At 42.0% G+C, this 24,214-nt stretch overlaps 1 protein-coding gene across 5 annotated transcripts in view; it reads right to left on the reverse strand.

The window, feature by feature from the left end:
* Positions 1–23,030, reverse strand: part of blnk (B cell linker) — a 29,805-nt gene extending 6,775 nt beyond the window's left edge. Inside the window, exons 1-18 of one of the 5 annotated variants that reach the window (XM_071379420.1) lie at positions 22,896–23,030; positions 22,652–22,714; positions 16,985–17,031; positions 13,709–13,774; positions 10,340–10,386; positions 10,115–10,155; positions 9,827–9,944; positions 9,483–9,595; positions 9,262–9,331; positions 5,879–5,962; positions 3,813–3,838; positions 3,684–3,709; positions 3,087–3,140; positions 2,899–2,929; positions 2,700–2,748; positions 2,109–2,172; positions 1,956–1,983; positions 1,827–1,857 (exon numbers count right to left, since the gene is read on the reverse strand). In XM_071379420.1, the coding sequence (XP_071235521.1) occupies positions 1,827–1,857; positions 1,956–1,983; positions 2,109–2,172; positions 2,700–2,748; positions 2,899–2,929; positions 3,087–3,140; positions 3,684–3,709; positions 3,813–3,838; positions 5,879–5,962; positions 9,262–9,331; positions 9,483–9,595; positions 9,827–9,944; positions 10,115–10,155; positions 10,340–10,386; positions 13,709–13,774; positions 16,985–17,031; positions 22,652–22,714; positions 22,896–22,964 (1,027 nt within the window). In that variant the 5' untranslated portion in view covers positions 22,965–23,030. Of the gene's footprint in view, positions 1–1,826; positions 1,858–1,955; positions 1,984–2,108; positions 2,173–2,699; positions 2,749–2,898; positions 2,930–3,086; positions 3,141–3,683; positions 3,710–3,812; positions 3,839–5,878; positions 5,963–9,261; positions 9,332–9,482; positions 9,596–9,826; positions 9,945–10,114; positions 10,156–10,339; positions 10,387–13,708; positions 13,775–14,653; positions 14,811–16,365; positions 16,597–16,984; positions 17,032–22,651; positions 22,715–22,895 lie in introns of those variants that run through there. The other 4 variants (XM_071379421.1, XM_071379423.1, XM_071379422.1 and 1 more) reach the window with 4 other exon arrangements.
* Positions 23,031–24,214: the final 1,184 nt, after the last annotated feature.

Below are 24,214 nucleotides of genomic sequence, written 5' to 3' on the forward strand. Positions count from 1 at the left end.
TCATAACATCTTTATCTTCCAGGACCGTATTTTTAAACAGGTCAAAGGATGTGCCATGGGAGCTTGCTACAGCCCTTCCTACGCTGGTTTGTACTTGGGTAAATGGGAAAATGACTTCATTTTGGATCCTTCTAATAACCATTTCTTTGACCGGATTATATGTTGGGGACGCTATATTGATGATGTTTGCCTGTTTTGGTCCGGCTCAGAAGATGAACTTATTTCCTTCCACCAATACCTTAACAGCATTAACCCTAACATCAAACTAACTATGGAATACAGCAAGAATAACATTCATTTTTTGGACCTCGACATTAGTAAAAATGACAAAGGTTGTTTGCACACATCAATCTTTAGGAAGCCTACAGATGGGAATACCATTCTGAGGGCAGACAGCTTTCACCCCAAAAGGCTAAAAGAGAATATTCCATATGGCCAATTCCAAAGAGTCCGCAGAATTTGCAATCAGGAAACAGACTACAGTGTCCAATCTGCTGAATTGGAGAATCGCTTTTTGGATCGGGGCTACAGTGTTCAGGTCCTGAAAGATGCAGGTATAAGGGCTGGATTACTTGACAGAGAGAACTTGTTACGAAGAGGAGTGCCTCGTGATACATCAGAGAGACTGTATTTTGTTACAAAATACAGCACTGAAGCAGAGAACATTAAAAGAATCATTAAAAATAATTGGGGAATCATCCAAAGTGATACGCTACTACGCCAAGTCTTTCCTGAACCACCAGTCATAAGCTTTAAGAGATGTCCTACCCTAAATGACAAATTAGTCCACAGTTATCTTCCGGGTGACTCTCAAAAAACTTGGCTTGACCACAAACCCAAGGGCTCTTTTAAATGTAACCAGTGCAACCATTGCAGTAATATTGCACAGAAAAAGTATTTTGTTGACAAAGCTTCTAAAATGGAGTATTACCTCAAGCATTTTATTAACTGCAAAACCACTCATGTCATCTATAGATTGGAATGTCCACAGTGCAAGGTGTTCTACATTGGACGGACAAAGAGACGCCTTCAAGATCGCTTGGCGGAACACAAGTACGCCATACGGGTAGGCAATGAAGACTACCCCATGGCAAGGCACTACAAGTCCTTACACCATGGTAACCCTGCCTCCCTACAAGCTATGGGTATTGATCATGTTCCGGCCTCTATTAGAAAAGGGGATCGTCTTAAACAGTTAAACCAAAGGGAAAGTTTTTGGATTTACAAACTACAGGTCACTAAGTACCCTGGTTTAAATGAAGATATGGATTTCTCACCCTTCCTGTAGGGTCGTGATGGGTCCATTTGCTGTCATCTAGTGGACATTTTGCTCAATTGCCCTCAGCTATGTTTGGACTGTTGTTCATGTTTTGCTGTGGTCTGGTGTACTGTGGAATATATTGCTTTCTTGTTCTGGACACTTCTCCCAGTCATGGTTAGGGTTGGAACTGCCTCTCTGGGTGTTCTGATGCTTCTAGCTTGGAGTTGTATGCTCATGATAACATAGCTACAGTATTTCACCTTTTCATGTGTATATTATTGCTTACTAGGTGTGTCCAATTTGGTAACCACTCCCTCTTCTAATTAGGGCTAATTGGAAAAGCCTTTCAAAAGAGGACATTGTATTCTCCTTTTTCTGTACTCCCTGACGAAGGCCATGCAGCCGAAACGCGTCGGTTTTTAAACAACTTTGTTTCTATTGAACATGCCATACTAATAAATGCATTTTAATTAATTATATGAAGAGTGCCTTGGTCCTCCTTTCTTTTTGAAAACAAATGAAGCTTTGATCCAATTGAGCACTCTAATATTTCAGTAGTAGTTACCTTCATTTTCCCTGGATGCAATATCTTGCCTCTGAAAAAATACAAACATGATCATTCTCCATAATTTCCCATAACATTTTGAATTCCACTTGTTTTTTTTCTCCAAATAATATTTTACAGGTGTCCTACCGGCATTAAAGGTGGCTTCAATGGCTTCCTAAAATAGAGAGGTTTATGTGAGTTAAGTTATACCTGGAACCAAACCTTTCTGCCACTCCTAATTGAACGAGCGGCCAGCAATTAACAGAAAATAAGTTATATATGATTTTACACGACACGTACATCTCTCTGGGCAATGGTTTGGGATGCACAGGCAGGGCCATCTCAGCAGACTTTGTACTGCCACCTAGAAGAACAGAGATGACATACAAAATGTGCACACATACACAGCACTCATAGTATCCCACACCGGGGAGTTCTCTTATGCTCTTTTAAGATATTTTCCGCTCTTCGCACTGTTTTAACGTCTATTCATTGTTCTGCACTGTATGTTGTGTTGTGTCTCATGTATGTGTAACTATATGTATGCTGCTTTCAGGGCTCACTTGAAAAAAAGACATGTCAATCTCAATGTGAATTATCAGGTTAAATAAAAGATGAATAAATAAATAAATAAATAATCATGGAAATAGCAGAGTAGTGTTGGCAACGGGAATGAGATGGTTCCGTTTTGCGTTAAATACAAACGTTGGCAATCCACTAGATGGCATGATAAGCCAAGTGAAGTAACTACCAATACAGTACTTCAAATATTTAGAGGATCTGGAACAGTATTCTTTGTCAATTGTTGCTTGTAGTCTTTTTGGAACTTGTTAGTGGCATATTATGGTTTTTCATTTGGGCTGATGGTAGTATAATGGATGAAATACATACTTTGATCTGGATCGCAGACTTCATATTCATCATCTATGGACTCCTGTACCTGGATGATAATAACAATACATATAAACGTATATGATTCCCGTGTCGATAAGATTCAAGGTTTTCTTTACTTTTCTATTATTATCTCATCAAATAAACGATTTGTGGTCAGGTACAAAGCCTAGATTCTCTTTGGTAAAGTAGCACTTACTGGGATGGGTGGACATGTCTTTAGGTGCATTCTACAGAGAGAAGATGAAATATAAATGATTCATGTAAGTGTGACAATGAAACTGAAGGAGACAACCTCGTGTTTAGCGAATAGTTTATCTTTAAATGGTTATCATGCAGAAAATAATTTCCCCGGTCTCTTGAATAAGTTTTAGTCGTTATTAGCACCTTGGGCTGGCTCTAGGGGGAAAACCCTGTGCAGGGACTTTGAGTGTGGAAGGTCTGTGAAAAAAACATGTTCGAAAAAACAGTTATTTTGGTATCTCATCCATCATTTTAAGCAATGAATATACATTGAGTTTACGAAACACTGCTCTTGCCATGACATAGGTGAATCCAGCTGAAAGCTATGATCCCTTATTGATGTCACTTGTTAAATCCACTTCAGTCAGTGTAGATGAAGGGGAGGAGATCCAGTTTGTCAAGAACTGCAATGCTGCTGGGTTTGTCACGCTCAACAATTCCCCTGTGTATCAAGAATGGTCCACCACTCAAAGGACATCCAGCCATCATGACACAACTGTGGGAAGCATTGGAGTCAACATGGGCCGGCATTCCTGTGGAACGCTTTCGACACCTTGTAGAGTCCATGCCCCGTCAAATTGAGGCTGTTATGTGGGCAAAATGGGGAGTGCAACTCAATATTAGGAAGGTGTTCCTAATGTTTGGTATACTCAGTGTATCTTTAGATATTTCCCTTAGAGGAAATGTTGATCGCATTTGACCCTGTCTGAAAAGTGCTATGATACCTGAACCAGAACTGACCTGCTCACTGGTGGAGGAGAGTTTTCCTTAAGATAAAAGAGAAAATAGGACACATCAAGCATAATCCTACAGTCATTGCATAGTCATTAACTATACTATTAATTGTAATGTATTAGTTATCAAACCCACCTCAATGTCAGGAACTTCATACACATCTAAAAAAAAGAAAAAAGACTAAGCCTCAAAGTTAGGAATACAGGAGAGCCGGGTTCTAACCCAGTCGTTCACATTAAGCACAATACATTTATTAAACCCCCCAAAACAATGACATACAGTGACAAGAAAAAGTATGCGAACCCTTTGGAATTACACGGATTTCTGCACAAATTTGACATAAAATTTGATCTGATCTTCGTCTAAGTCACCACAATAGACAAACACAGTGTGCATAAACTAATAACACACAAATTATTGTATTTTTCTTGTCTATATTGAATAAATAATTTCAACTTTCACAGTGTAGGTTGGAAAAAGTATGTGAACCCCTTGGCTAATGACTTCTCCAAAAGCTAATTGGAGTCAGGAGTCAGCTAACCTTGAGTCCAATCAATGAGATGAGATTGGAGATGTTGGTTAGAGCTGCCCTGCCCTATAAACAACACTCACAAAATGTTAGTTTGCTATTCACAAGAAGCTTTGCCTGATGTGAACCATGCCTCGAAGAAAAGAGATCTCAAAAGATCTAAGATTAAGAATTGTTCATTGTCTATAAATGGAGAAAGTTCAGCACTGTTGCTACTCTCCCTAGGAGTGGCCGTTCTGCAAAGATGATTACAAGAACACAGTGCAGCATGCTCAATGAGGTTAAGAAGAATCCTAGAATGTCAGTGAAAGACTTTCAGAAATCTCTGGGAAAGCTAACATCTCTGTTGACAAGTCTACGATATGTAAAACACTAAAGAAGAATGGTGTTAAAAAAAAACGTTGCTGCACGTCTGAAGTTCGCAAAAGAGCACCTGGATGTTCCACAGCGCTACTGGCAAAATATTCTCTGGATAGATTAAACTAAAGTTGAGTTGTTTGGAAGGAAGCAACACACAACACTATGTGTGGAGAAACTATGTGTGGAGAAAAAAGGGCACAGCACACCAACATCAAAACCTCATCCCCACTGTATAGTATGGTGGAGGGAGCATCATGGTTAGGGGCTGCTTTGCTGTCTCAGGGATAGCTTGCTATTGTCGACGGAAAAATAAATACCCAAGTTTATCAAGACATCATTTTTTTGAACCCCTTTTTCTCCCCAATTTCATGGTATCCAATTGGTAGTTACAGTCTTGTCTCATCAATGCAACTCCCGTACGGACTCGGGATAGGCGAGGGTCGAGAGCCGTACACAACCCAACCAAGCCGCACTGCTTCTTGACACAATGCCCACTTAACCTGGAAGCCAGCCGCACCAATGTGTCGGAGGAAACACTGTACACCTGGTGATCGTGTCAGTGTGCACTGCACCCAACCCGCCACAGGAGTCGCTAGTGCACGATAGGACAAGTACATACCTGCCGGCCAACCCACCCCTAACCCGGATGTTGTTGTGTGCTGCCCCATGGGTCTCCCGGTCGCGGCCGACTGCGACAGAGCCTGGACACGAACCCAGAATCTCTAGTGGCACAGCTTGCACTGCGATGCAGTGCCTTAGACCACTGCACCACTCAGGAGGCGTTATCTAGACATTTTGCAAGGCTATCTGTCAGCCAATTGAAGCTCAACAGAAGTTGGGTGATGCAACAGGACAACAACAAAAAACACAGAAGTAGATCGACAACAGAATGGCTACAACAGAAGAAAATACGCCTTCTGGAGTGGCCCAGTCCTGACCTCAACCCGATTGAGATTCTGTGGCATGACCTCAAAAGAGCGGTTCACACCAGACATCCCAAGAATATTGCTGAACTGATACAGTTTTTTAAAGAGGAATGGTCCAAAATTCCTCCTGACCAGTGTGCAGGTCTGATCCACAACTACAGAAAATGTTTGGTTGAGGTTATTACTGCAATGTTTCCTCCAGGAAGGTCAACCAGTTATTAAATCCAAGGGTTCACATACTTTTCCCACCCTGCACTGTGAATGGTTACACAGTGTTTTCAATAAGTAACTTAGATGAAGATCAGAAATCCAGGTAATTCCAAAGGGTCACATACTTTTTCTTGCAACTGTATGTTCAGTGCTCCTGCTGAGATGCAGTTACATACCTGGGCTATTTGAGCGCTCTGGCACAGTCTTAGACATTGAAGGACTGCTCTTTACTGGTTTGCCTCTTCCGTGCATTGGACGGTCTGAAGGAAGTTTACATTTATATTGTATGTTGACATTGGGGTGTCTTGGTAAGGTTTGTCTGACAGTGATTGGCAACAGATGAACATGTGCAGTGGGTTTCATGACACCTGTATGCTGAAAACAATATAATTGACGCACATAGTGCACTTGGTCTTATTTCCAATGTTTTAATTTTTTTTTATTTTTATTTCACCTTTATTTAACCAGGTAGGCTAGTTGAGAACAAGTTCTCATTTACAACTGCGACCTGGCCAAGATAAAGCAAAGCAGTGTGTCACAAACAACAACACAGAGTTACACATGGAATAAACAAACATACAGTCAATAATACAATAGAAAAAGTATATACACAGTGTGTGCAAATGAGGTAGGATAAGGGAGGTAAGGCAATAAATAGGCCATAGTGGTGAAATAATTACAATATGGCAATTAAACACTGGAGTGATAGATGTGCAGAAGATGAATGTGCAAGTAGAGATACTGGGGTGCAAAGGGGAAAAATAGATCAAATAAAAAACAGTATGGGGATGAGGTAGTTGGATGGGCTATTTACAGATGGGCTATGTACAGGTGCAGTGATCTGTGAGCTGCTCTAACAGCTGGTGCTTAAAGTTAATGAGGGAGATATGAGTGTCCAGCTTCAGTGATTTTTGCAGTTCATTCCAGTCATTGGCAGCAGAGAACTGGAAGGAAAGGCGGCCAAAGGAGGAATTGGCTTTGGGGGTGACCAGTGAAATATACCTGCTGGAGCGCGTGCTACGGGTGGGTGCTGCTATGGTGACCAGTGAGCTGAGATAAGGCGGGGCATTACCTAGCAAAGACTTATAGATGACCTGGAGCCAGTGGGTTTGGCGGCGAATATGAAGCTAGGGTCAGCCAACGAGAGCATTTAGGTCGCAGTGGTGGGTAGTATATGGGGCTTTGGTGACAAAACCGATGGCACTGTGATAGACTGCATCCAATTTGCTGAGTAGTGTTGGAGGCTATTTTGTAAATGACATCGCCAAAGTTAAGGATCGGTAGGATAATCATTTATACGACGGTATGTTTGGCAGCATGAGTGAAGGATGCTTTGTTGCGAAATAGGAAGCCGATTCTAGATTTAATTTTGGATTGGAGATGCTTAATGTGAGTCTGGAAGGAGAGTTTATGGTCTAACCAGACACCTAGGTATTTGTAGTTGTCCACATATTATAGGTCAGAACCGTCTAGAGGTGGATCAAAGAATCACTAGCAGCAAGAGCGACATCATTGATGTATACAGAGAAGAGAGTCGGCCCGAGAATTGAACCCTGTGGCACCCCCATAGAGACTTCCAGACCCTCCGATTTGACACACTGAAGTCTATCTGAGAAGTAGTTGGTGAATCAGGCGAGGCAGTCATTTGAGAAACCAAGGCTATTGAGTCTGCCGATAAGAATGTGGTGATTGACAGAGTCGAAATCCTTGGCCAGGTCGAGGAATACAGCTGCACAGTATTGTCTCTTATCGATGGCGGTTATGATATCGTTTAGGACCTTGAGCGTGGCTGAGCTGCACCCATAACCAGCTCGGAAACCAGATTGCATAGCGGAGAAGGTACGGTGGGATTCGAAATGGTCGGTGATCTGTTTGTTATTAACATGGCTTTCGAAGGCCTTAGAAAGGCAGGGTAGGATAGATATAGGTCTGTAGCAGTTTGGGTCTAGAGTGTCTCCCCCTTTGAAGAGGGGGATGACCGCGGCAGCTTTCCAATCTTTGGGGATCTCAGACGATACGAAAGAGAGGTTGAACAAGCTAGTAATAGGGGTTGCAACAATTTCAGCGGATAATTTTAGAAAGAGAGGGTCCAGATTGTCTAGCCCGGCTGATTTGTAGGGGTCCAGATTTTGCAGCTCTTTCAGAACATCAGCTATATGGATTTGGGTGAAGGAGAAATGGGGGAGGCTTGGGCAAGTTGCTGTGGGGTTGCAGGGCTGTTGACCGGGGTAGGGGTAGCCAGGTGGAAAGCATGGCCAGCTGTAGAAAAATGCTTATTGAAATTCTCAATTATTGTAGATTTATCGGTGGTGACAGTGTTTCCTAGCCTCAGTGCAGTGGGCAGCTGGGAGGAGGTGCTCTTATTCTCCATGGAGTTTACAGTGTCCCAGAACTTTTTGGAGTTTGTGCTACAGGATGCAAATTTCTGTTTGAAAAACCTAGCCTTTGCTTTCCTAACTGCCTGTGTATATTGGTTCCTAACTTCCCTGAAAAGTTGCATACCGCGTGGGATTAGAAAGGCCTGCTCGTTGAAGTGTTTTAGGTGCGTTTGACAGTGATGAGGGGTGGTCGTTTGACCGCAGACCCATTACGGGCGCAGGCAATGAGGCAGTGATCGCTGAGATCCTGGTTGAAGACAGCAGAGGTGTATTTGGAGGGCAGGTTGGATAGGATGATATCTATGAGGGTGCCCGTGTTTACGTATTTGGGGTTGTACCTGGTAGGTGCATTGATAATTTGTGTGAGATTGAGGGCATTAAGCTTAGATTGTAGTATGGCCGGGGTGTTAAGCATATCCCAGTTTAGGTCACCTAACAGCACGAGCTCTGAAGATAGATGGGGGGCAATCAATTCACATATGGTGTCCAGGGGGCTGAAGGTGGTCTATAGCAAGTGGCAACGGTGAGAGACTTGTTTCTGGAAAGCTCAAATTGTTTGGGCACAGACCTGGATAGTAAAACAGAACTCTGCAGTAGATTGCAACTCCGCCCCCTTTGGCAGTTCTATCTTGTCGGAAAATGTTATAGTTAGGAATGGAAATTTCAGGCTTTTTGATGGTCTTCCTAAGCCAGGATTCAGACACGGCTAGGACATCCGTGTTGACAGAGTGTGCTAAAGCAGTGAATAAAACAAACTTAGGGAGGAGGCTTCTGATGTAAACATGCATGAAACCAAGGCTTTTACGGTTACAGAAGTCAACAAATGAGAGCGCCTGGGTAATGGGAGTGGAGCTAGGCACTGCAGGGCCTGGATTAACCTCTACATCACCAGAGGAACAGAGGAGGAGTAGGATAAGGTTACGGCCAAAGGCTATTAGAACTGGTCGTCTAGTACGTTCAGAATAGAGAGTAAAAGGAGCAGGTTTCTGGGCACGGTAGAATAGATTCAAAGCATAATGTACAGACAAAGGTATGGTAGGATGTGAATACAGTGAAGGTAAACCTATGCACCGAGTGACGATGAGAGAGATATTGTCTCTAGAAACATAATTTAAACCAGATGAGGTCACCGCATGTGTGGGAGGTGGAACTAAAGGGATTCGTTTATTGGAATAACTTACTAGCAGGAGGTTCCTCTGTGGGGTCTACATAGTTGTCTTCATCATCACTTTTTGGGATGACGTAGTCTTCCTAAAGAGAGCAGATCATACAATGTGTCAAGAAAAATATGAGGCAAAGAATCTGTCAATATGCTGTCATAAATGTATGACAGATAACTTTTTGTCATGACAACAGAAACCAACAAGAATAATTATTATTTTGCCTAACAACTACACAGTACTTCATTGTCGTCCTGCTGGTTGGGTTTGGGGGGAAGTGATGGTGATGCTCTGGTGGGTTTTGGTAGGCAGATGGGCTTCCTGGGTGGGTGGTTTGGCCTGTCACGGCAGCTGTCTGAAAAAAAAAGAATCAAAATCACAAACAGGACGTCAGTATTTGCATAACACAACAACACACTGTCTTTGTGGCACTCTGTGTCTGTCACAGTCCACTGACTAGTCGCTTTCATCAACACAACGATCTATGAGTGGTGTCTCAACAAGCCAAGTGTGAGTGAGGATGTGTGTGCTTGCACGCCCGCATGGATGCGCACGCATGTGTGTGGCAGAGTGGAAGAGTCCTCACCTACATATTCCCCCCTGGAGAAGCAGGCAGATGAGGTGGGGGTGAAGACGCTCTGACTGGGAGGAGGCTCATAGCTATCATCCTGCTCCCCTTGAGGTTCCTCATAAGTGTCACTATCCTGCAACATCATGATATTGTTAAGACGCTCAGCCCAACAGCTTGGTGTGATGGAAAGCTTCTGACAGAAGTCAAACGACTGTGGAAAACAATGTCGGTTGCAAGATTCTTTGAGAAACATTATAATATTGTAGTGTTTAGGAATCAGCAAAGCATGTGGATTGAACTCACAAACTCATTTTCAGACCACTGTTCAACATCCAAGTCATCACCTGCATAGAGAAGTATCAAATAAGGGATGATGCAAAGTCATTGTAAATTACAATATTGGGAAGACATGCATGATGGCTTCCGAATCATATACTGAATATATTGCCCGGGAATACTGCTGGCCAATCTCACTATTATATACAGTTCTTCAAGGGCCACATTGTGAGACTAGAAGAAAGGTCTTACCTTGATAGTCTCTTACTGGTACTTTTGGAGCTGATTTGTTTTTAAATCTGCAGTACAGAAAGACCAGTTAGGAGTCAAAAGTGTTAGAAACAAGAATGGACTTGACCAAGAGTGTAACTTCTTTTAGACCTTACACTTTGGGCCCGAAGAGGGATTGTACACGTCAAAGGTACCCCACTCAGTTATGTGTAGTATCGCACAACCTGCTCATTCTGAAACCTATGTACTTTTTTTTCATCATCTATCACACTAAATGTGTTGTCCCAGTGGATGGTCCCCTTTCAAGAAAGGAAAGTGAGAGAAGAGCCATCTGTCCTTCTGCTTGTCTATTTTCAGCTTGAAGGACTACTTATGTTTTTCTAATAGTTGAAGAAAGAGGAATAACCAACTTTCACCACAAAAAAAAACATTGAAGAAAATATAACTGCGAGCAGAAATGAACAAGGTTCACAGGATGACAGAAACTGACACAAGATCAGTTCGAACTCAATCGTGTCGGAACCATCTACCCTTATGTGCAATCACGAGTCATAAGTACAACATCTGGATTGACTCTGGTTCACGAGAAGAAGATGATTTCGTGCATTGGTGTTAAATACGAGTTGTTAATAGTTGTTCCCTTGTTTTTTGAGATATCAATACCAAATTCAAAGTCAGATCAAATTGTATTCGTCACATGCACCGAATGTAACAGGTGTAGACCTTACAGTGAAATGCTTACTCACAAGCCCTTTACCACCAATGCAGTTTTAAGAAAAATAAGTGAAAAGAGTAAGTAAAATTAAATGAAAATAAATTAAAGACTGCAGTAAAATAAACAGTAACGAGGCTATATACAGGGGGTACTGGTACAGAGTCAATGTGCGGGGACACAGGTTAGTCGAGGTAATAAAGGTAATATGCAATATGTATGTAGAGTTAAAGTGACTATGCATAGATAATAAACAGAGAGTAGCAGCAGCATATAATGCAAATGCAAATAGTCTGGGTAGCCATTTGATTAGCTAGATTTGCTAGATTTGACGCTCCGGTACAGCTTGCTGTGTGGTAGCAGAGAGAACAGTCTATGACTAGGGTGGCTGGAGTCTTTGACAATTTTTAGGGCCTTCCTCTGACATCGCCTGGTATAGAGGTCCTGAATGGCAGGAAGCTTAGCCCCAGTGATGTATTGGGCCGTACGCACTACCCTCTGTAGTGCCTTGCAGTCGGAGGCCGAGACGTTTCCGTACCAGGCAGTAATGCAACTAGTCAGGATGCTAATGATGGTGCAGCTGTATAACCTTTTGAGGATCTGAGGACCCATGCCAAATCTTTTCAGTCTCCCGAGGGGGAATAGGCTTTGTCGTACCCTCTTCACGACTGTCTTGGTGTGTTTGGACCATGATAGTTTGTTGGTGAAATGGACACCAAGGAACGTGAAGCTCTCAACATGCTCCACTACAGCCCCGTCGATGAGAATGGGGGCATGCTTGGTCCTTCTTTTCCTGTAGTCCACAATCATCTCCTTTGTCTTTATCACGTTGAGGGAGAGGTTGTTATCCTGGCCCCACTCGGCCAGGTCTCTGACCTCCTCCCTATTGGCTGTCTCATCATTGTCGGTCGGTCGTTGTCGGTTGTGTCGTTGGCAAACTTAATGATGGTGTTGGAGTTGTGCCTGGCCATGCAATCATGAGTGAACAGGGAGTACAGGAGGGGACTGAGCACGCACCCCTGAGGGGCCCCCGTGTTGAGGATCAGTGTGCCGGATATGTTGTTACCTACCCTTACCACCTGGGGTCTGGCCCGTCAGGAAGTCCAGGATTCAGTTGCAGAGGGAGGTGTTTAGTCCCAGGGTCCTTAGCTTAGTAATGAGCTTTCAAGGGCACAATGGTGTTGAATGCTGAGCTGTAGTCAATGAATAGCATTCTCACATAGGTGTTCCTTTTGTCCAGGTGGGAAAGGGCAGTGGAATGCAATAGAGATTGCATCATCTGTGGATCTGTTGGGCGCTATGCCAATTGGAGCGAGTCTAGGGTTTCTGGGATAATGGTGTTGATGTGAGTCATGACCAGCCTTTCAAAGCACTTCATGGCTACAGACATGAGTGCTACGGGTCGGTAGTCATTTAGGAAAGTTACCTTAGTATCCTTGGGCACAGGGACTATGGTGGTCTGCTTGAAACATGTTGGTATTACAGACAGGTTGAAAATGTCAGTGAAAACACTTGCTAGTTGGTCAGCGCATGCTCGGAGTACACGTCCTGGTAATCCGTCTGGCCCAGCGGCTTTGTGAATGTTGACCTGTTTAAAGGTCTTACTGTTTAAAGGTCTTACATCGGCTACAGAGAGCGTCATCACACAGTCGTCCAGAACAGCTGATGCTCTCATGCAGGCTTCAGTGTTGCTTGCCTCGAAGCGAGCATAGAAGTAATTTAGCTCGTCTAGTTGACTCGTGTCACTGGGCAGCTCATGGCTGTGCTTCCCTTTGTAGTCTGTAATAGTTTGCAAGCCCTGCCACATCTGACGAGCGTCGGAGCCGGTGTAGTACGATTCAATCTTAGTCCTGTATTGACGAATTGCCTTTTTGATTGTTCGTAAGAGGACATAGCAGGATTTCTTATGAGCTCCGCTCCTTGAAAGCAGCAGCTCTACCCTTTAGCTCAGTGCGGATGTTGCCTGTAATCCATGGCTTCTGGTTGGGGTATGTACAGTGACTGTGGGGACGACGTCATCAATGCACTTATTGACGAAGCCAGTGACTGATGTGGTGTACTCCTCAATGTCATCGGAAGAATCGCAGAACATATTCCAGTCTGTGCTAGCAAAACTGTCCTGTAGCTTAGCATCTGCGTCATCTGACCACTTCTTTATTGACCGAGTCACTGGTGCTTCCTGCTTAAGTTTTAGCTTGTAAGCAGGAATAAGGAGGATAGAATTATCGTCAGATTTGCCAAATGGAGGGCGAGGCAGAGCTTTGTACACGTCTCTGTGTGTGGAGTAAAAGTGGTCTAATGTTTTTTTTCCTCTGGTTGCACATTTCACATGCTAATAGAAATTAGGTAAAACAGTTTCCCTGCATTAAAGTCCCGGCCACTAGGAGCGCCGCCTCTGGATGAGCGTTTTCCTGTTTGCTTATGGCGGAATCCTGCTCATTGAGTGCGGTCTTAGTGCCGGCATCGGTTTGTGGTGGTAAATAGACAGCTACGAAGAATATATTGGTAAACTGGTAAATAGTGTGGGCTACAGCTTATCATGAGATACTCTACCTCAGGTGAGCAAAACCTCGAGACTTCCTTACTATTAGATTTTGTGCACCAGCTGTTATTTACAAAATATACACACACCGCCACCCCTTGTCTTAAATGTCAAACATTTATTTGAATAGACTGACCTTCTTAGCCTGTTCAGGATACTGCCATCATTCTTCTTGATATCCTGAACCATCTTCTGAAGCTGGCTGGAAGACACGTTTAAAGCGTCTCATTAAAGTTATCCTAATATATTCAACAAAAACCATGTAATGTTCATGAACGTAATACAGGACATAACTATTAATACAATTTGGAAGTAATAACAGGTGCTAGACAAATGCTAATGTGTGTTAATACTAGAATATGGCGTAGCCTAAATATATGGCCCTGGCCGAGTTTATTGCAGGCTGCGGAACACTGAAAATATGTAAACTTCAGCATGGAATAAAACTTTTCAGGGTCAACTTTCCATGTTGGCTAGCACTTGGAGGTGAAGGTTAACTGTAGTTCTGAGTCAAGTACACACCCATACACACTGGAACTTACTTACTCACTGGAGCCTACATGCAATTACAGATTGGGAGCATGAGGGAGACAGGTGTGAGACGTGTAATTACAGTAACATCCACATTAGTCAGCCTTCTCTTACCACATTCCCTCTCCCTTTCAAATGTTGCATCACTAGCACTTTTAAAAAATGTATGTAACAGCCACCCAGCTCCTTCATAAAGAAAATACTATACAATAAACCCATTTTTACTGTTTAAATTCATCTAGATGCAACATTTGATTTAAAAAAAAATTGTCGCCTACAATAAGCTATTGTTGGGTAAATCTATTCTTGTGGGCATGGCAGAAAACAATTGAACATATGTACAGTATTATAAATGGTTGGCACTTTGTGCATATAATTATACTATATATTTACTGTAGGCATTTCTTTACTTGCCAGTTGCCACTACGTCATCATAACCATTGAAACATAGTCAGAATTTAGGTTGTTCTGATCACAAAGGTTAACCATTAAACATCTTTCCCAGTTTTACAAATACATTGCCCAACATAGAAATATGGGTATCTCTTACCGAAGTTTCACAGTTGCAGGAGCTGTGAACTTGTTAAATGTATCCATATATTAATGAGGCAATTGACCAGAGAGGCCACCTTCTGCGTCTAGCTACTATCCAGCTCAATGTTTGCGTTGTGAATGAATTCACTGGCATTGGCTGCCTGCCTAAAATTACTCTACTGAACAAGTCATGCAGCAATCAGTGATCATAGCGGAGGTGAAAAAACAACACCTCTGCAAGAACAATCACTTCTCCTTTCCATTCCACAAGTTTGAACACACTATTTTGCAGTATTTTGTTGTGGGTGAAACTCTCCTTGAAATGTCTTTCTCCTTTATGATTAATTTGAACAGAACGCTATTTCCCGTAATGCTTCCAAATGAGTTTCGCATAACCCAGGACCGGCCCTAGCCTTTTGGGGGTCCTAAGTGAGATTTGGATTGCCCCCCTAAAATGTAATCAAACCACCGCGGGCCGAAATGGTCTGATTTAGAGGCTGGTGTGGGAGGGAGTTTGTAACTTGTAAGGGATGGCTTTCAACTTACTCTTGAAAATTGTAATAGTAGAATGCACGAGGTGCGATTTCGAAATTGGGTAGGTGGTGCATCATCAGTTTTCCTCTTTTCATGTCAGTCATTGAATTCCTTAGAGAGCTATTTATAACTTGTCGGAAAGGTCCAGGTCAACTAGCCCATGTCAGCTAACATTTTTATTAGCTCGGTTTTTTAGCCCATATATTTTGTTGGCATGTCTGAGTCACTCAAATATTACATGAAGAAACATTAGACATGACAAATAAAAGTGAAATAAATAAATAAAATAAAAAATGGCAAAATGTATAGAATTGCAGGAGCTCCCCAATGCTGGAAGGGGGTCTTGCGTGAAAAAGTACCACAAGGGCCCACAGAGTTATCAATAGGAGGGAGTGAATATGATGACAATTCTGTTTTCTGTATCATTGGGACTGACACAATAACATTCCCACCACATAACTTGGCAGTTTATAAAGGGAAATATCGCCCCCTGCTGTGAACAGCCTCTGATCAGCCGGCACAGTAAACAGAGAGGGTAGCCTTCACTGGCATGAGTCTTTTGAATTATCTAAGGAACTGTGGTGAACCAACTGCAATTGCTCAATAGATGGAAACACCCAATGGTTGCTAAAACACGGAGTAAACATTCTCCAAAGCCACTGTTCAAAAGTTGAACAGATTGCCTGATGCTTTCACTGTGCAATGTACAGGCTCAGTCTGTTGGGTATTAGGGAATATTTTCAATAAGGGTTCTAGCCTGGGATCAAGCATTGTTATTAGGCTTAATTTGCAGTGGAACATATGTGCGATTGAACTTGCAAATTACATGGGTTGAATTGAATTGAATTTATTTTGGCCAACAGACACACAACAAAATGCACAATATGGACCCAGAGGATATCACTTGAAAGCCTACAGTGCACTGTAGGCTACTGTATCAATGATCAAAGTAAAATACGTCATGTTCCTATTTTCAGGGGTTTGAATTGTTAGACTGTTCTGTTTCTATTTGTGGGGTAATGTGTTCTGTCAACTTGCAAGGCAACACAAATGTGATAACATGAACATTGAACCTGTCTGGGAACTCTGAACTTCTAGCCTCAAGCCTACCCATATGAGCAGAAATTAGACATAGGCTATAGTACACTATTGCTACTCCTAAGCAAGTACCGGTTCTGTTTATGGTTCACATACCTTGTCAGTTGACTCATGTCGCTTATTCAGTAGAGTAGCTATATCTGGAGCTGTGGTTAGTTTGCCAGGAAGTGTATTGACAATAGTAACTACAGTATTTTAACACTAGCAGACCTGATCAGAAGGGGAGCCCATTTTACATTTCCCTCTAAAGCTCTGGCTCCCTAATAATCCATATGTTTCTTCTTCAGATATCAAACAAACCAAACAACAGAAACACTGAAACAAGGCAAGGAAATCATGAGCACGTGTGAGGCTCAATTCTGGAATTGCTTATGCAACTTCCTATTTGCAAAAGTTTATGATTAACTACATGAAAACGGGAACTCATAAGGAAAGAGTTCACAATAAATCTATCAGCCTACTAAAATAGACTGAACATTTTACCCTCAGAGGGCGCACCTACACACCTACACATGCATTCGCACATGCACACACACACGCACACGCACGCACACACACACCCACACACACACCTGCTTTGCAGTGCTCTCTTGGTACTAACCTCAAAGGCCTCAGCTATCTGCTGTGTTCACATGAGGGAAGAACACAAGAGAGGAGGACAGAGAGAGTGTGAGGGAAGAGAGAACAGAGAGAAATAGAAGAGAGGGTTACTCACGGCTGGTGGATGAGGCTGAACCTGCTCAAATCACTGTCAGACAGATTCTGTTAAAGTAAAAGAAGCCGAAAAATACAAGATAATTATACGTTTTTTTTACAAATCTGTGTGTACTGTAACTGAATGGTTCTTATGTTGGGTTTTGCAAAATAACATTACAATCTGTAATTCAGTTTTACACAACATGGTGCGCCGGTTATGAAATGTATCACTTCGTAGCTTACACCAGATGGCAGCATGATGCTAAAACAGCCAAAAGCCTTTGAAGCATGCCTGCTTTTAATAAGAAATGTATTGTTACTTTATGGCCCTACTTGTGTACCCTTGATCCGGTGCAGATTACACTCAATCTTATTTTGTCTCTAATTTGATTACTAAATATATCATTCCAGTGCCCTGTGACATTACCTTTGAAAAAAGTACAATGATGTCTCTGAATGTCTACTCACATCCCTCAATAAATTGTATTTTCATGGTTCTCTTTGAAGGGAAGCAGTTGCCCTGAATTCCAGAGTAAAATTACACAAAAAATAAAATGTGCTCTAAATCATGCTAAATTATGTATTTCTCTCTTCATTCATAATTGATTGCTTCAGGGTCCTCCTTTGGTCTCACTTGCTCTCCTTTCTTGTTATCCCTTGCTTGTATTAGGTTGAATTGATTTTCAGCATAATGAACTTTAGTACGCAGGTTCCTGATTGAATCATCTGCAAATCAGTCAGATTCCTTAATATGAGAGGCATCACCTTCCTCACAGAGAAACAGACCCCCACACACCTCAAGGTGCACACTTGATCATTTGACTCACTTATAGGAGGAAAAGCGTCTCCACCTAAATTCAGGCTTAACTTTTTGACATTGAATAAAATATCAAATATTTCGCCTGAGTGCCTTCGCATATGCTGCTCCCAGATTGAATTATTTATGGCAAGTTTCTCCCGGTGTTTGAATGAAACACAATAGGCCCTATGCCCTGAAACCACTCCTGCATATTGAAGACCAGCAGTCCCCACTACAGAAGACACTAGAGCTTCTTCACTCCGCAGGACCTCAAAGCTCATATTCTAACTAGGTTTTGAAGACTTTGTTTGAAATCTAAATCAGCTCGGGGAAAGAGAGAGAGGTGGAAACACAGTCTGACCCAGCCTGCCCTCCACCTAAAATCAACATAGCAACTCAACTTTTTTCATTTAGCACTCTGCCAAGAAAATACGGGAGGATCTCAGACCTCAATGATACTGTTGTTAACTCCCTCTGTTACAAGACACTTGCCTTCTCTCCAACCACATCTCCCATGCCTCACATACTAAAATACCCCTCTGCTGAGGGAAGTAAGGCACTCCACATCATCACCATATAAAGTACATGGAGGAATTTTGAACTGCTACAGCTTCAAACACCATCCAGGACTTGCTACTACCCACACATGATGTGGAAAGACTGACCCTTTGCTGTCCTGCCCTCTGTTGTGCCTATGGAGATATGATGATACTGTATGTCATATGGGAAACATGAGAGAAAAGACTTGCTCCCTTTCTGAGAGCTGCATGCACAGCCAACCATAATATGTCAATATGTCATATTATGTTTAATGCTATAAATACCACATGAATATGCAAATCCATCTAAAGGCACCCGCAGCACCTACACAGGCTGACATACAGAGGTCATGCAGCACGGCAAGCGCAGGTCCTCTCTGCCCTTCTATGCAAAACCAAAAAGTGCTGTATTTGTAACGATATTGGAACCCTTATTGGTGCTTTATAGAACCTTTTTTAATGGTTCTTTAAAGAACCTTAGGAAAATGTTATCCAGAGCACCATAAAGACTCAATTTAGAACCCCATGAGCATGGTTCATTATATAATCTAAAACAATGGTTTCTATATAGCACCAAAAAGGGATAGGCTGTCAATATGAGCCAAAGAACCCTTATTTGGAACTATATAGAACAATTTTTACTTAAAAGTTGCTACACACTTTTAAGTGTGTACGCTAGCTACATGGACGCGGGTCTTTCTATAAATAATGGGGCCAATGTGTGACATTTGGATACACATTTCAAAATGGTTTGAAACAAAAATGATTTTTATGCAGTTCCACATGTGTACTTTTGAGGAATAAAAGTGAATATATGAAAATTGGCCCCTAACTCCACCTATACAGCAACATAGGCCTAGGACTATACATCCTTTAAGCAGGGTTCATACAGACATTGGCAAGTCAAATTCAAGGACTTTCAGGGAACCTTTCATGCACTTAATTGTAATTTTCAAGGACCTCAATGTTGTACAATTGTTTATATAGAATTTATAGAATTGAAACATACAGGGCCTAATATAGAACCCCCCTCCCCCAAAACATCATGCAAAAAGTATACAAGAAAAAGTAGGTCATTACCACTTTAAAAATAATTCAATTATTATGACATTCTAAAATATGTGAGAATAATGTGGACATTGCCTGACTAAATAGATTGGATACATGCAGACAACAGATAATAAACCCATGAATAGCAGTAGCATTAATCTCACCATTGTTTTACAATGAGAAAGTTAAGCAAGTATGACTTTTTTAAATTTTATTTAGAATTTTAAAAAATCCACAAAATTTGTGCACTGGGCCTTTGCTAGGCATGTATTAGTAGATTGAAAAAGTTTTCAGCATTGCTTTTTCAATCTGATTTATTCTTTTGGATTTCTGTGCCTATGAAAAAAACGTTTTCACCACTTTTCACTGGGGCAGCAGGTAGCCTAGGGGTTAGAGCATTGGACTAGTAACGGAACGGGTTGCAAGATCGAATCCCCGAGCTGACAAGGTGAAAATCTGTCGTTCTACCTGTGAACAAGGCAGTTAACCCACTGTTCCTAGGCCGTCATTGAAAATAAGACTTTGTTCTTAACTGACTAGTTAAATAAAAAACACAAGGAGACAAAATGTTAGATAGTTACACTGCATTTCTGAGCTCTCTATACATAACAAACTGTCCAACAGAGCCAGGATTCTTACAGGGGTCATGTTAATCTTAACTGATTAACGCTTAATAATATGATAATACAAATTACACTGTCATATATTTTACGACAGACAAGTCATGTTTTATGTCATACGATTTCGGACAAATCCGTCAAGACACCAACCATGATAAACATAAGTTTAAATCAACGTTTTAAATCAACTTGTGAATTTGATTGAATATAGCTAGGATCCCCCTTCATATCTTAATGTAATGACGCACACGTTTTTTTGTTCAGATTATTATCAATGACTTATCAACAGCTGTAACATGTTGTCCAGTGTAGGAAATCCTCACTGGTAACCTAGTTTATAGAAAGACCCATATGCTGTTCATCGACTACAGCTCGGCGTTCAACACTATAGTCCACTCCAAGCTCGACACTAAGCTCAAGGCCCTGGGTATGAACCTCTGCAACTGGATCCTGGACTTCCTGACAGGCAGACCCCAGGTGGTGAGGGTAGACAACAACACTGCCATGCTGACCCTAAAAGTGTTCCCCCAGGGGTGCGTGCTCAGCCCCCCCCCCCCCCCCCCGTACTCCATGTACACCCATGACTGTGGTGGGCCTGATCGCCTACGGCAATGAGGTAAGAACCCTGGTAGAATGGTACCAGGAAAACAGCCACTCCCTCAACGTCAGCAAAACCAAGTAGCTGATCGTGGACTACATCAAACAGTGGGGGAAATACCGTACAGCTGTCGACCTGAAGTCAGCGTGCATGTGCCCGACTGCCACAAGGAGTCGCTAGAGCGCGATGGGACAAGGACATCCCAGCCGGCCAAACCCACCCCTTAACCCAGACGACGCTGGGCCAATTGTGCACCACCTCATGGTTCTCCTGGTCGCGGCCGTGACTTGCACTGTTTACAATAACAGGGTGAAGCGTTGTCATAATAGCAGTAGAGAATCATCTTGAACACGATCTACTTCCAAAGCTAGTTTAGCGTTTTTAGTCTGTAAACTGAATGGGAGAACGGATACTACGGCAGTGACTGGGAAGAATTTGTCTGTCACATTTTGAGTTTAATCCTCAAAGCTCCAGAGCTTGAATATGGCAAGTTGGCATTACAGAGAGTGCTGCAAACTATGAAGCTTGAAAAAAAATGGGGCTACATGAGTCTTAGCTGGACCCAGGTGTTCTGACTAGATCAATAAATGCCAGATCAATCAATACATGTAGGCCTATGTGCATGCTTCAGATCTGGCCTGGTAACCCCCACATCAAAAGCGAATCCTTTGAAACATTAATGACTTTGATTGATTCACCTTGAAATCCCCATTGACCTTATTTGGGGGAGTTAAAACTAGCTTGGAGGCATAGACGGACAACTTGAAAGTAAATGTTCAGTTTATCAAAATCCCTCGTACGTAGTATTGCTATGGTATCCTACCTCCAAATGAAAGCTGTGCAGGGTCACTGAATAGTGCATAGAAAACTAGATACAGTAGCAAAGCTCACATAATAAAATCCTTAGATGACAAGAGCTCCTTAGTCATTGCCATGACGAATGACTTGTCAGCATGTTACCTAGATCAGGCCCACCACCTAGACAAGCAGCTCACCCAGAATGCAGAACAAGTGAATAAACCATTTACACTTTCGAACAGGTAAATCCTTTATAGGCTACACCTTAACGGTATTGCACACTTTACATTACAATAGCCAATACTTAACTTGTTGATGAAAACAAAGGCATCATTTGTATAAACATTAGCGTTTCTCATATAAAATGAAAACACAGGAGAAACCAAATAAAGAGGCCGACCTAGAAGCTTGTTCAACAGCGGTGGTGAGTAGGCCTAGTTGGTGATACCAAACAAAAGACCAAATGGTAAATATTTATTTATAGCTAAATGATAATGGTAACCAGACTCTGGCATTGGTGTTCACTCAATGTAGGGACTAGCGATAGGATATAGCAAGAAATGTTTGTACAAAACAATCGTCTGTTAATGTGGGGAGAAATGGAGGGAAATGTCCCACAATGTTACTACTTCCTGTAGCGCTGCGGTATTCTCAAAGCGGAAGTTGATTTTGATGCCTCACTATTTATGTCATTCTGGGAAGTAAAGGTGGAGATTTTTTTTAAACTAATAATTGGTCACTTCCTGTAAACTTTCACCAGACTCTGTCAACTTGACTGTTGCTTTACCCTGTCTCATACGCTCAGCATACTGCTGGAAAATCCATTATGTCCATTATGCATTTCGAAAGGATTGGAAGTTTTGGTCTTGCAAATCTCATGTTTACCAACAATGTTGCAAACCTGTCAGATTTTGTCTCCCCTAAATTAACAATACCAGTTAATTAACAAGGATTTAGTGAGAATGGATAAATAATGTCCACTAATTTCAGCAATCTATGGCTGAAAGTAGCATTAGGACATTTTAATTATTGCACTCCTTTCAAGGCCATAATTGCTGTCGGAATTTGAAGGGAATTTAGAGTCCAAGTCTATTGTCTACTCTTACATCATTAGAACACCAAACTAAATCTGGCCAAAAGCCAAATGTTATTATGTACCTGTTGATATCGAATTATGTGGGTTTTGTTGTGGTTTGGTGATAAAATGTTGTGGTAGTATTGGTAGTAGTATTCCGGTAGTATTGAGATGTCAAGGGAGAGAGAGTATAACAAAATAACTTACCATAAACCTCTGTCCATTAATCCTCATTCTTTCAACAGTTGCAGCACATTCTTGCATTTGATTCTGAAAGCGGTATGACATACATCCTATTAACACATCATTTGCTGTGGTTTGGTGAATTCATTCAGTGGCATACAATAATGTAGTTGTTCTTTGCTCATTGGTGAAACTAGCAGTACCTTCCCAAAATAAACACACACAGTTCCTTGGAGATACCACAGAGAGGATTTCTCCTCCCACTCACCTGGCGCAGTAAGTTTGCCACCTGAGCTGAACTCCAGTCCTCACACTGCTCCCTGGACGGCAGGTTCATCACTGTCACCACCAAAGGGAAGTACAGGCTCTAATAGAAAGTGATGGACTGACGTCTCTCTCTCGCACCATGACTACACTACAGCACTCGAGTCCCACATCAGGAAGTGGACTAGGGGGAGGAGGGGAGGTCATCTCTCACTTGGGCAGGCCATTCTCTCTCTCACTCGCTATCTCTCCCTCTTTCTCTCTCTCGTGCTCTAAAAAAAGTCATATTTCTGAAACAAATTTCCCTTAATCTGCAGGGAGAAGATGGGAAATAAAAACTTCCTCAAAGTCGAAGTGAGATATTACATTTGAAAGGGGACTTTTATTGGCTACATGACACCTTTGCATGACAATGTTCTCCTTTTTACGGATGAGGCTGACCTCATTTATATTCAGTCAACCTGTACGTGTCTAAAAGTGTCATGTTTCACTTCAACAGAAACTTGATAATGACAGCCCACTCCGTGTCTGACACCACAGCCCTTGTCACCAAAAGACAAAGCACTCTCCAATCTCCATTACATTTGACAACAACCTTGCTGTTTTTTGCTCAACAATCAGTCACTTTTAATACAGCTGGAAAAAAACTTTCAGTGAGACAATTATGTAGGGGGGGGGGGGGGGGGGGGGGCGTATTGTTGTAACATCTCCAATATATAATACACATAAAAATGAAATGAAATAATTGATTCAGGTCATATAATTGAATAACCAACATCCTCAGAGTCTTTGCGTGTGTGTGTTTCATAGATCACACTGTTGGACTTGGGCCAGCACGGCACACAGCTGAGTGATCAGGAGGGAAGCGGGCAGACAATTAGACAAAGCCTGGCCTGTGACACTACTTAACCCCCAAGCATCAGGCTAATGAGAGTTGTAATGTGGCTGAATACATTCCGTCAGGCATACAGGCCCCATCGGTGGGTTCACTCTGATCAAGGCATGCTTGCTTAAGGGAAACGTTAGACACTGGTGGTTCACCACATGCCTCGACATCCGCTGGTGTGTTTCATGTATTTTGTTTAGAGCTCTTACAGTCAGATATTATTATGTGGTAACCAGTGGTGTAAAGTACTTAAGTAAAAATACTTGAAAGTACTACTTAAGTGTTTTTTTGGGGGTATCTGCACTTTACTTACTATTTACATTTATGACCACTTATAAATTTTTCCTTACAGCCCAAAGTACTCCTTACATTTTCAATGCTTAGCAGAACAGAACAATTGTGAAATTCACTAATTTATCTAGTGGTCATCCCTACTG

This window comes from Salvelinus alpinus, chromosome 32 (genome assembly GCF_045679555.1).
Source record: "Salvelinus alpinus chromosome 32, SLU_Salpinus.1, whole genome shotgun sequence".
Lineage (NCBI taxonomy): Eukaryota > Metazoa > Chordata > Actinopteri > Salmoniformes > Salmonidae > Salvelinus > Salvelinus alpinus.